At 47.9% G+C, this 11,043-nt stretch overlaps 4 protein-coding genes across 4 annotated transcripts; 2 read left to right on the top strand and 2 right to left on the bottom strand.

Moving 5' to 3' along the window:
- LOC6537527 (m7GpppX diphosphatase) lies at positions 1-1,443 on the top strand. Its single transcript, XM_002098037.4, has 3 exons — positions 1-252; positions 314-460; positions 522-1,443. Exons 1-3 carry the CDS (start codon positions 84-86, stop codon positions 1,328-1,330), a joined length of 1,125 nt encoding a protein of 374 aa, XP_002098073.1. The 5' UTR covers positions 1-83; the 3' UTR covers positions 1,331-1,443.
- A 201-nt stretch (positions 1,444-1,644) lies between these two features.
- On the bottom strand, positions 1,645-5,518 carry LOC6537526 (nuclear receptor-binding protein homolog). The gene is made up of 2 exons (XM_002098036.3): positions 3,895-5,518; positions 1,645-3,343 (listed from the first exon to the last, which is right to left on the bottom strand). Exons 1-2 carry the CDS (start codon positions 5,020-5,022, stop codon positions 2,555-2,557), a joined length of 1,917 nt encoding a protein of 638 aa, XP_002098072.1. The 5' UTR covers positions 5,023-5,518; the 3' UTR covers positions 1,645-2,554.
- Positions 5,519-5,709: 191 nt separating this feature from the next.
- On the top strand, positions 5,710-9,829 carry LOC6537525 (symplekin). The gene is made up of 5 exons (XM_002098035.4): positions 5,710-5,938; positions 6,002-6,195; positions 6,254-8,376; positions 8,451-9,373; positions 9,507-9,829. The coding sequence occupies exons 1-5, from the start codon at positions 5,852-5,854 to the stop codon at positions 9,675-9,677; spliced, it is 3,498 nt and encodes a 1,165-aa protein (XP_002098071.1). The 5' UTR covers positions 5,710-5,851; the 3' UTR covers positions 9,678-9,829.
- On the bottom strand, positions 9,747-11,015 carry LOC6537524 (glyoxylate reductase/hydroxypyruvate reductase). The gene is made up of 2 exons (XM_002098034.4): positions 10,819-11,015; positions 9,747-10,742 (listed from the first exon to the last, which is right to left on the bottom strand). The coding sequence occupies exons 1-2, from the start codon at positions 10,956-10,958 to the stop codon at positions 9,839-9,841; spliced, it is 1,044 nt and encodes a 347-aa protein (XP_002098070.2). The 5' UTR covers positions 10,959-11,015; the 3' UTR covers positions 9,747-9,838.
- Between the last annotated feature and the right edge of the window lie 28 nt (positions 11,016-11,043).

Below are 11,043 nucleotides of genomic sequence, written 5' to 3'. Positions count from 1 at the left end.
GACACGGTCACGCTGCCTCCGTAAAAAGCCGCAAGAAAATAAAAATACATATACCTTTCAAGCTATTGTTATTATTAACAAAAATGTCGGAACCAGTTGATAGCACAGAGGTAAGGTCGCCACCATACGACTTGTCCAAGTTCCGGCTGAAGCGGATTCTAACCAACAACAGCGTTAGGAAAAGTATATCGCTTCTTGGCACTTTTCCGGATCTAGGAACCGATGATGCCATTGTTGTTTTTGAGAAAAATGGTATAAAAACGTGAATTACAGAAGGAAATGTTCTTTATATTATAATCCTCATTAACCGCAGCTTACCGAGAAAGCGATGTGGCCACGGCGTCATCGGAGGAGTCTGCCAAGAAGCCTAGTTATTTTACCTCAGACCTGAAAGTTGACACTGAGTTTATTAACAATATTTACGGCAGTTTTCAGGTTGTGCCCACCCGGGATTTATGCAGTAAGAATTAAATTGATAATTCATACTGATAAAACGTATTAAATAACTATTATTATTACAGGTGTGAAAAGCACGGTCATTTATCCCGCCACCGAGAAGCACATCGAGAAGTACTCAGTTTCCCAAAAATATCTCATTCGGGAGACTCCTGATCTCTACCAAAGAAAAACCCTTCCATATATCACCTCAAGTCAGTTCTCCCTAGAGTGGGTCTACAACATACTCGAGCACAAACAGGAGAAGGAACGTATCGTGTACGAGAACGACGATCCAAATACCGGTTTTATCCTCCTGCCCGATCTCAAATGGGACGGACGTAATGTGGAAACCCTTTATCTGCTGGCCATCGTTCACAAGCGTGACATCAAATCTCTGCGGGACTTAAATGGGAGCCATCTTGATCTTTTGCGTAACGTGCGCCAGTCGTCAAAGGACGCAATTTTTAAGCTATACGGCATTAATCCGAATCAGCTGCGCATGTACATTCATTACCAGCCGTCCTTCTATCACCTGCATGTGCACATCAATCCAGTAAGGAACGATGCGCCGGGCATATGGTGCGAGAAGTCCCACATGCTTGACACGGTGATCAACAACTTAGAGCTAATGCCGAACTACTATCAGCGAGCCACTTTGCCGTTTGTCCTGTACGAAGGCAACAAGCTGTTGGATCTCTATGAGCAGGAGCTACCCATTAGAGCGCTGACAGTTGCGAGTGGCGATAAGGAGCACCCTGACACAGACTCTTTGGGCGCCGCTCCACCGGAAGGCTTTAGCGATGACGAGCCGGAGCAGAGGCAGTGCAAGCGCATCAAGTTGGCCACGCCGGAGCCCAAGGAGTCCGAGTCAGCTGTTCAGGCCTGTGCCTGAGCTTTCTTTCTAAAAGATCAGTGGTAGTACTTAAGGAGAAAGCTTAACACATATCTTACCTTTGTCATACTTATGATCAATCAAATCAAAATAAAGTCATTTTGGAAAATAAATAAGGTCGCGTTTGCGAGTACTTCCAGCTTTTATAGTTCCTGAGATCGAGGCGTTCATACGGACAGAGGGACATGGCCAGTTCCACTTGGCCATTGATCCTGATCTAGAGTATATATGCATCCTTCTCCTTGTCTTCAACTAATCTATTATAATTACTCTACGAGTTATTGAGAGACTGAGTCCGGAAAAAACAAAAAGTCTTTGTAATTAGTCAGCTGGTTGCTATCTTTATTTGTTTAATAATAGTGTAGCTATGTCTGTTGTGTATTATTTTGTTGCATTCACTGCTTGTGTTTTTAGAGTTTTTACTTTAATAATTTATTTATTTATTTCGTGGCCTTGCGTATTTGTTTATATTTGTAATACATTTAAATACATTCCACAGCGGTTGTAGGGTTTGTTCTCCTCGCGGCATGGCTAACTTATGAAATTTGATAATGTCCTAGAAAAAAAGGTTTTTAAATCGGGGTCAAGATGTTCGTTTCTCGAAATCTGATGCGTCTGGTTTTTCGTATTCAAATCTTGTCTAGCCGGAGCTGCGAATTTCATTCGTGCTCGTGTCAGAGTTGTGCTAAGCGAATGCTATGATTTTTGTTAAGCTTGCTAGCAGCGTTTTCAAAAAAGGGTTCCAAAATTATAATTAGGACATGCGGCCAAAACGTGAGGTCGAAACAATTCCTGGCAAATTTACCAAAGAAACTATAGGAATAATAACATTGTTTTTAGGAGGCATGAAACAAGGAATCTATAATATTTTTCGTATTTTCTGGGTACGATCTAAGTTATCAAAACACCAAATTATTGTTTCTCTACGACATGACGCTAATTATTTCTGCGATTTTTAATATGAATCGTGCTCGCGAGACTCGACCCAAGTTTGTCTGCCGTGTGTCCTATGTCATCAAATTCTTTAGCCTGGAAGCCTGGTTCAACATCGTTTATGATACATACATACATAAATATTATTTCAAATACATACATACATACATATATATATAGGTATATATATAAAAATAACAAATAATAGTAGTAATAAAATCGTAATGTGTAATTTCCCAATATAATAAAAACAATACGCGCCGGCCATCCCTGAATACTAAGCTGATACTTTCAATTGCTTGTAGTGCCCGACTGTTCTACGTCGACGTCCACGTTAGCGTGCTGCTGCTGCTGCTCCTGCGGTACATACATCACGGCAGTGCCCTGCTTGTCTGCCTCAGAGGATATCGACCAGTTGCGCTCCAGCTGCTCCAAAGCCGCCATGGTCGCCGTGGTCGTCACACCCGCACCGGAGCTCTCTGCCCCGGCACCGTCGCTCATAACGCCTGCTTTAAGCGTTTCCTCCAGCAGCACCTGGATCTTGTCCTGGTCATCGAGGTGGACGAAGCCGAGGCGCACCAGTTCGCTGGTGAGATCCGCTGCCGTATCGTTCTCGTTCACCTGGCATGTTAGTTGGCGGTTCATTTTGTCGTCCATGCGCAGTAGTATTGTCATGGTTATGTCATTGCTATCCTCTTTGATTTTAACGCTGCACATCATGTTAACGATGCGCCGCGACTCCGTATCCACTGGCTCCGGCGTGGCCGATTTTACGGAGTCAGCCCGCTCCGGAGAGGCGGCCCGGGAACGGAAATTGGGCGGCTTTTTGCCGCTGTACGTAATCAGCGGATACACACCATACTTAACATCCTCGACAAACTTCTCCAGCTTATCGGCGCCCGAAACGTCTGCGAGTCGGTACTGCCGCTCCTGGCCGCCGGCCAGCCGCAGCTGGGCCATAACCACGTCCGGCTGATAGTATCGCTGCATGAGGCCGTCGAAGGCGGTTTCCGAGAACATAGTGCGGTTGGCGGGCGAGAAGACCAGGCAATGGGCAGTCAGCAATTTGAGGGAGTGCACCTGTAGCAGCAAAAAATGTATTATTACCTGAATATTAGGAAAAACTTTGAACTATGTAAAAATATTTATTTTAAAATCAACACTAGAGAACGCTGTACTCGAATTCCTATTAGATACCCATAACTTAGCATTCAAATAAAAAATTATTGGCGTGGCAGAAAGATTTTTGACAAATCAATTGAAATTTATGACTAATAAAATAATGAAAAATTTTCGCAACACTTTTTAAAACTGTAGGCGCGGCATATCTCGGAATATACATATATATCTCGGGAATCTGCTATCTTAATCTCAACTTTCTAGCTTCTATAATTCCTTTCATAAAATCCGTATTTATACCTATATCTCAGGAATCTGGAATTTTAGTCTCAACTTTCTAGCTTCTAACATTTTAGAAAGGCATTATTTCCATAAGAAAAAGTAAATTACATAATGTAATGGATAGGAGAATAAATTGAATTCCACACCCGCAAGATGAATCCGAGAATTAAAATCCAAGGTCTAGTTGACAAGGTTATTGTCATGATAAGATAATTGACTTGCTTACTCACCTCGAAAAGCAGTGGGTGAAAGAGCAGATCATTGGCGCTGGGTCGGTCCTGCGGCTGTGGATTGAGACACTTTCGTATCAAGTCGCGCTGCAGATCATTTTCCAGGCTAAAGATTGTGCGCTGGATGGTCTCCTCATTGATGGCAGTTGACTCGCTATTGCTGGGCTGGATCTCCAGGGCGGCCATCTCCAAGGCGCACATCCCGAAGGCGTAGATGTCGAGGGCGGCGGTCAACTGGTCGGCGGCACCGTACTCTGGCGCCTGGAAGTAGTGGGCGCCTCGCTCGCGTTCACGCTCCCGCTCTCGGCCGCGCCGGACGCTGTAGTGGACCGCGTCCGGGACCACCGAGCCGATCTTGACCAGGCCGTTGTGCTGGATGAAGATGCTATCACAGGTTAAATTGCCGTGGATGATGGGCGGCGAGCAGGAATGCAAATAGCTGAGTGCGGACAAGATCTGAGTGCACCACCGGCGCCACGACTCCAGCGGTAGCCGCTTGGCGTTGCGCTTGGTGCGCTTGAGGAACTGTTTCAGCGATCCGCTCGACATGTACTCGGTGATAAAGACCACCCTGGGCCGCTCGGCCTGCTGCGTGTCCGTCCAGTAGCGGTGGAACTTGACAATGTTTTGGTGGTCCAGCTGCAGCAGATTGTCGAACACCTGCCGCATCTTCTCCTCCTGCGACTTCAGCTCCTGCAGGCTGGCATATTGCACCTCGTTCCACACGACCTCTACGCCCTCCTCGGTGTCCATGGCCAGATGGACACAATCAATCCCAGGCACGTCGCGCTGGTCCACCTCCTCGCGTCGCTTCAGCCAGCGCCCGCATGGCGACTCCTCTAAAATCTCGCTCTCATCCTCCGAATCGTCCCCGGACTCGCGTGGCGACGAGTCCAGATTGACGCCCTCGCTGCCAGCGACGACGCCGACGCCGACTGCAACGCTGCTGCCCGCATCAGCTGTTGAGGCACCAACTATGTGCGGGGGCTGCTGCGTCGACTGCGAAGGCGGCGTCGCTGCTGGGCAGGATGCACTCACGGGGACGGCCGCCAAGGAGGGGTGGTGCTGGATCGGTTCATCCGCTACCGTACTACCGCTGATGCTGGCATTCGCTTGGCTATTTGACATTAGGGTGCGGTCACCGACGCGGCTGCGACTGTTGAGCAGTGCTGTTCCAGTTCCAGAAGGCCTCGTCTTCGGTTTCCAGTGTTTATTTTCTTTGTGCCTCCAAGTTGGCCTGCGCTACGTTTGCGCTAGCAGTTCGTGGTATCCACTACGGGGTCTGGGCAACGAGCTACATCCGCCGCTGCTCCTCTGCCGCTGCCGCTGCCTCTGCCCCACAAACAGGCGCACACATACACACGCACGCGCCTACACAGCTCCTCCACTGCACCCCTCGCCTAGTAAACACTCCGCTGCGACGGCTGGCGGTTGCTGCGACGTTTTTCGTCGCCTTTGACGGCGTCTGCGGTTCCAATCCTCGACTGCGGCGCGAACGTCAATCCGTTAGATGCACTTTCTGGCCGATTCGTTTATTTAGGCGTTTTTTTCACGCTAAAACACCCAAGAAATGTGAGCAAATCGATGCTTCTGGCTTATCGATAGTCACCCCCGCACATCGCTGGGTCAGCACAACTGCAGCATGCTTATCGATAATAACTCGTTAATTTGCGATATGCTAAAAATGGTTTAGTTTATATTGTTATTCCAGAAAGAGCTAACAAAATTTAAGATTGTTCAGCTTAATTTTATTAAATATTCAATTAAATATTCCTATTTTTAAACACATCATGAGTTTGCCAAAACTGGACAGATTGTGCGAAAATATGCTGAATTGACATCACAGAGCCGTTTTCGATAGTTTCTTAATGATACCGATAACAACTTACCACCCTGCCGGCAGCTCTTAAAAATATCCGAAGTATCAGTAGCCCAATTCTACTTCAATTATCCGATCATGGACAGCATTATTGGGCGCAGCCAGTTTGTCTCGGAGACGGCCAATCTGTTCACGGACGAAAAGACTGCCACGGCGAGGGCAAAGGTAGTACACAAATCAGAAAAGTCTAACCGGAATGCACTATGAACTATTTATTTCCACATTCAGGTGGTCGATTGGTGCAATGAACTGGCCAGCGCATCGCCTTCGACAAAATGTGAACTGCTTGTTAAGGTGCAGGAGACTGTGCTTGGTTCCTGCGCTGAGCTGGCCGAGGAATTTCTGGAGTCCGTGCTATCTTTGGCACACGACCCAAACATGGAGGTTCGCAAGCAGGTAGTCGGTTTCGTAGAGCAAGTTTGGTAAGGATATCCGTCCAAGGAAGTAACTTCTTGCTGAAACGTTTCTTTTCCATCACAGCAAAGTGAAAGTGGAGCTACTGCCTCATGTGATTAACATCGTGTCTATGCTGCTTAGGGATAACTCGGCTCAGGTAATCAAGAGAGTGATCCAGGCCTGCGGCAGCATCTACAAGAATGGATTGCAGTACTTGTGCAGCCTTATGGAGCCCGGTGACAGTGCGGAGCAGGCATGGAACATCCTCAGCTTGATCAAGGCGCAAATACTGGACATGATCGACAATGAAAACGACGGCATACGTACAAATGCCATCAAGTTTCTGGAAGGCGTCGTTGTCCTGCAGAGCTTTGCTGACGAGGACAGTCTGAAACGAGATGGAGACTTCTCGCTGGGCGATGTCCCCGATCACTGCAAACTATTTCGCCGTCAGAAGTTGCAGGAGGAGGGAAACAATATATTTGATATCCTGCTTCAGTTCCACGGAACAACGCATATTTCCTCAGTGAACTTAATTGCCTGCACAAGCAGTCTATGTACTGTTGCTAAAATGCGGCCTGTCTTTATGGGCTCCGTGGTGGATGCCTTTAAGCAGCTGAATGCCAACCTGCCGCCCACCCTCACGGACTCGCAAGTAAGCTCCGTGCGCAAGAGTCTTAAGATGCAACTGCAGACATTGCTGAAAAACCGCGGTGCCTTTGAGTTTTCAGGCACCATCCGAGGTATGTTAGTTGACTTGGGCTCCTCCACAAACGAAATCCAGAAGCTTATTCCCAAGATGGACAAACAGGAGATGGCTCGCAGACAAAAACGCATCCTTGAAAATGCCGCCCAAAGTCTTTCAAAGCGAGCGCGCTTGGCCAGCGAGCAGCAAGATCAGCAGCAGCGGGAAATGGAACTAGACACTGAAGAATTGGAACGACAGAAACAAAAGTCCACTCGCGTTAATGAAAAGTTTCTGGCAGAGCATTTCCGTAATCCGGAAACTGTTGTGGGGCTTGTATTGGAGTTCTTACCAAGTCTGCCCACTGAGGCGCCACAAAAGTTTCTTCAGGAATATACACCCATTCGCGAAATGTCTATTCAGCAGCAGGTAACTAACATCTCCAGAATGTTTGGCGAACAATTATCTGAAAAGCGTCTGGGACCAGGTGCCGCAACATTCAGTCGAGACCCGCCGATGAGAGTTAAGAAAGTGCAAGCTAGTGAATCCACACTCATTTCAATGGTAGTGGACGAGGATGCTGTTCAAAAACTAAGTGAAGAAGAGCTCCAACGTAAGGAGGAAGCAACCAAGAAGCTGCGCGAGACCATGGAGCGCGCTAGGGGTGAGCAGACGGTGATTGAAAAGATGAAGGAACGAGCCAAAACACTGAAGCTGCAGGAGATCACCAAGCCTTTGCCACGCAACCTAAAAGAGAAGTTTCTTACAGAGGCAGTGCGTCGCATCCTCAACTCGGAGCGGCAGTGTATTAAGGGAGGCGTGTCAGCCAGGCGCCGCAAGTTGGTCACCGTGATCGCGGCCACCTTTCCTGATAACGTGCGTTACGGCATCATGGAGTTCATCCTGGAGGATGTAAAACAGCGTATTGATTTGGCATTTTCCTGGCTCTTTGAGGAGTACTCTCTGCTGCAAGGATTCACAAGGCACACTTACGTTAAGACAGAGAACAGACCCGATCACGCCTACAACGAGTTGCTGAATAAGCTCATCTTTGGCATTGGAGAGCGTTGCGATCACAAGGATAAGATTATTCTGATTCGTCGTGTTTATCTAGAGGCACCAATTCTTCCAGAAGTTTCAATTGGACATCTAGTTCAACTTAGTCTGGACGACGAGTTTTCCCAGCACGGCCTGGAGCTGATCAAGGACCTTGCAGTCCTCAGGCCGCCGCGAAAGAACCGATTCGTCAGAGCGCTGCTTAATTTTTCTGTACACGAGCGAGTGGATCTGCGGGATCGGGCACAGGCCCACCTTGTCAGTTTGTACCATGTGCACAAAATACTTCCGTCTCGGATAGACGAATTCGCTCTGGAGTGGCTTAAATTTTTAATACAGGAGTCTCCACCGGCAGCTGTTTTCTCGCAAGATTTTGGTCGACCAACGGAGGAGCCCGCCTGGCGGGAAGACACTGGCAAGGTGTGCTTTGGTTTGGCCTTTACCCTGCTGCCATATAAACCGGAAGGTAAGTTGTTGCTGTCCCTTATTATATGAGAACAAACTTTGAAAGTTTATATTAATATTTCATTTCTCCGATAGTTTACTTGGAGCAGATATGTCAAGTGTTTGTGGCCACCTCTGCCGAACTGAAACGCACGATCTTGCGCAGTCTAGATAATCCCATAAAGAAGATGGGTGTGGAGAGTGCGCCGCTGCTTCAGCTGATCGAGGATTGTCCTAAGGGCATGGAGACCTTAGTGATTCGTATAATTTATATACTGACGGAGCGAGTGCCATCCCCGAAGGAAGAATTGGTACGGCGGGTTCGCGATCTTTACCAAAACAAAGTCAAGGATGTGCGCGTGATGATACCCGTACTAAGTGGCTTGACTCGCTCCGAGCTAATAGCCGTTCTGCCGAAGCTGATTAAACTTAATCCCGCTGTGGTCAAGGAGGTCTTCAATCGTTTGCTTGGTATCGGTGCCGAATTCGCGCATCAGACGATGGCGTTGTCCCCCACTGATATTCTCGTAGCTTTGCACACCATCGACCCAAGTGTATGCGACCTAAAAGCCATCGTCAAGGCCACATCCCTTTGTTTGGCTGAAAGAGATTTGTACACGCAGGAAGTACTTATGGCTGTGCTACAACAGCTTGTAGAGGTTATTCCGCTGCCCACACTGATGATGCGCACAACAATTCAGAGTCTAACTCTGTACCCGCGTCTGGCCAACTTTGTAATGAACTTGCTGCAGCGTCTGATCATGAAGCAGGTCTGGCGACAGAAGGTTATCTGGGAGGGCTTCCTAAAGACCGTGCAGCGCCTGAAACCGCAGTCAATGCCAATCCTGCTGCACCTTCCTCCTCCCCAGTTGGTGGACGCACTGCAGCAGTGCCCCGATTTAAGACCAGCATTGTCGGAATACGCGGAGAGCATGCAGGACGAACCGATGAATGGTAGTGGCATTACCCAGCAGGTCCTGGACATCATCTCCGGGAAGTCAGTGGATGTGTTCGTGACGGTAACTATGAATTTTTTAAGTTTGTTTAAATATTGGTCGCTGGTTAACTTTACCCTTAAATGCAAGTAGTTAACGCATCCCTATATCAACATCGAAAATGTTTAGTTACTACATAACGATATCTTTTTTTCAGGACGAAAGCGGCGGTTACATTAGCGCCGAACATATTAAAAAAGAAGCACCGGATCCATCAGAAATTGGTGTAATTTCAACAGTGCCCGTACTGACGTCTCTAGTGCCACTGCCTGTGCCCCCGCCTATCGGCAGCGATCTTAACCAGCCCTTGCCGCCTGGCGAGGACTAGCTGCAGTTTAATTGTTTTGTTTCCTCATAGACATTTTCAAGTTAGTTAATAAGATAAAGCTTTTTTCAATTATTTTAAATACCTTTAAATGACTAAATGTTTAATTAGAATATTTTCCATAATTACAAACAGATGTTTTTAAGGAAATGAGATTACTTGGCTTATAGTTTTACTTCAGCTTCCATTTTTTCGCCAGCCAAGGCAGCAAGAATATTTCTGGCTGTAATCCGTGACATTTCCTTTCGCGTTTCGATGTCAGCACTGCCAATATGGGGTAGAATAACGACATTATCCAACTTCAGAAGAGGATCGTCGAGGGGCAATGGCTCCGGCGTCGTAACATCCAGACCAGCAGCCAGAATTCGGTTGGATTTCAGTGCCTCGTACAGGGCCTTCTGGTCTACAACTCCACCTCGTGCCGTGTTGATAAGAATGCAGTTGGACTTCATCTTTTGAAATGCCGCGGCATTGAAGATTTCTTTAGTCTCCGGGGTTAGGGCGCAACAGACTACAATAAAGTCTGACTTGCGAAGCATTTCGTCAAAGTCCACGTGCCGGGCATTGACAGCAGCTGCCTCCTCGGGGCGTGGCGATCGTGTTGTGTATGTTATCTCCGACGGCTTAAATGGCACAATGCGTGCCGCTATCTCTTGGCCGATGCGGCCGAAGCCCAGCAGGCCGACCCTAGAGCCCTTCAGTCCCTGGCCGCACATCCACATAGGGGCCCACGACTTCCAGCCGCCGTTGTAAACTTGCTTGTTGGCCTCAAATAGTCGGCGGTTGGTAGCCAAAAGCAGAGCGAGCGTTAGTTCTGCCGTGGCATCCGTTAGGACGTCCGGTGTGAAGCCCACTCGAATGCCACGTTTTTTGCACTCCTCCACGTCGATGTGATCGTAACCCACCGAAATAGTGGCCACGCACTTCAACTGCGGACCGGCAGCATCCAGGACTTCCTTGTTAACTGTGTCGGTTAGAGCGCAGTAAATGGCATCTTTTCCAGCCACCTCGCGGATCAGCTCAGAGCGGGGCACCGGAGAGGTCTCATGCCAAATGTTCACTTGGCAGCTGTACAAAGTCGTGCATATCAATATTAGTGCGTATGTTAATAACTAAATAGCCGCTTGCATAAACAAACACACACCTCTTGCGAAGCAACTCCAGACCGCTGTCATCCACATCCGGTCTAGTTACGTACACCTTGGGTTGGGAGCTCATCCTTCGAATTACGTGTCCCTGCAGCAATAAGTTTCTGACTTGGCCGAACGGCAACCGCGCTGTCATTGATTTCAAATACTTTGAGCAAGACGGTGGTAAACAAGTAACAGGTTTCCGTAAGTGTGACCGAATTCTACAATACACATTTTAC

This window comes from Drosophila yakuba, chromosome 3R (assembly GCF_016746365.2).
Source record: "Drosophila yakuba strain Tai18E2 chromosome 3R, Prin_Dyak_Tai18E2_2.1, whole genome shotgun sequence".
NCBI classification, from domain to species: domain Eukaryota; kingdom Metazoa; phylum Arthropoda; class Insecta; order Diptera; family Drosophilidae; genus Drosophila; species Drosophila yakuba.
Note: the sequence above shows the minus strand (reverse complement) of the source record. Positions and strands in the feature narration are given on the sequence as shown.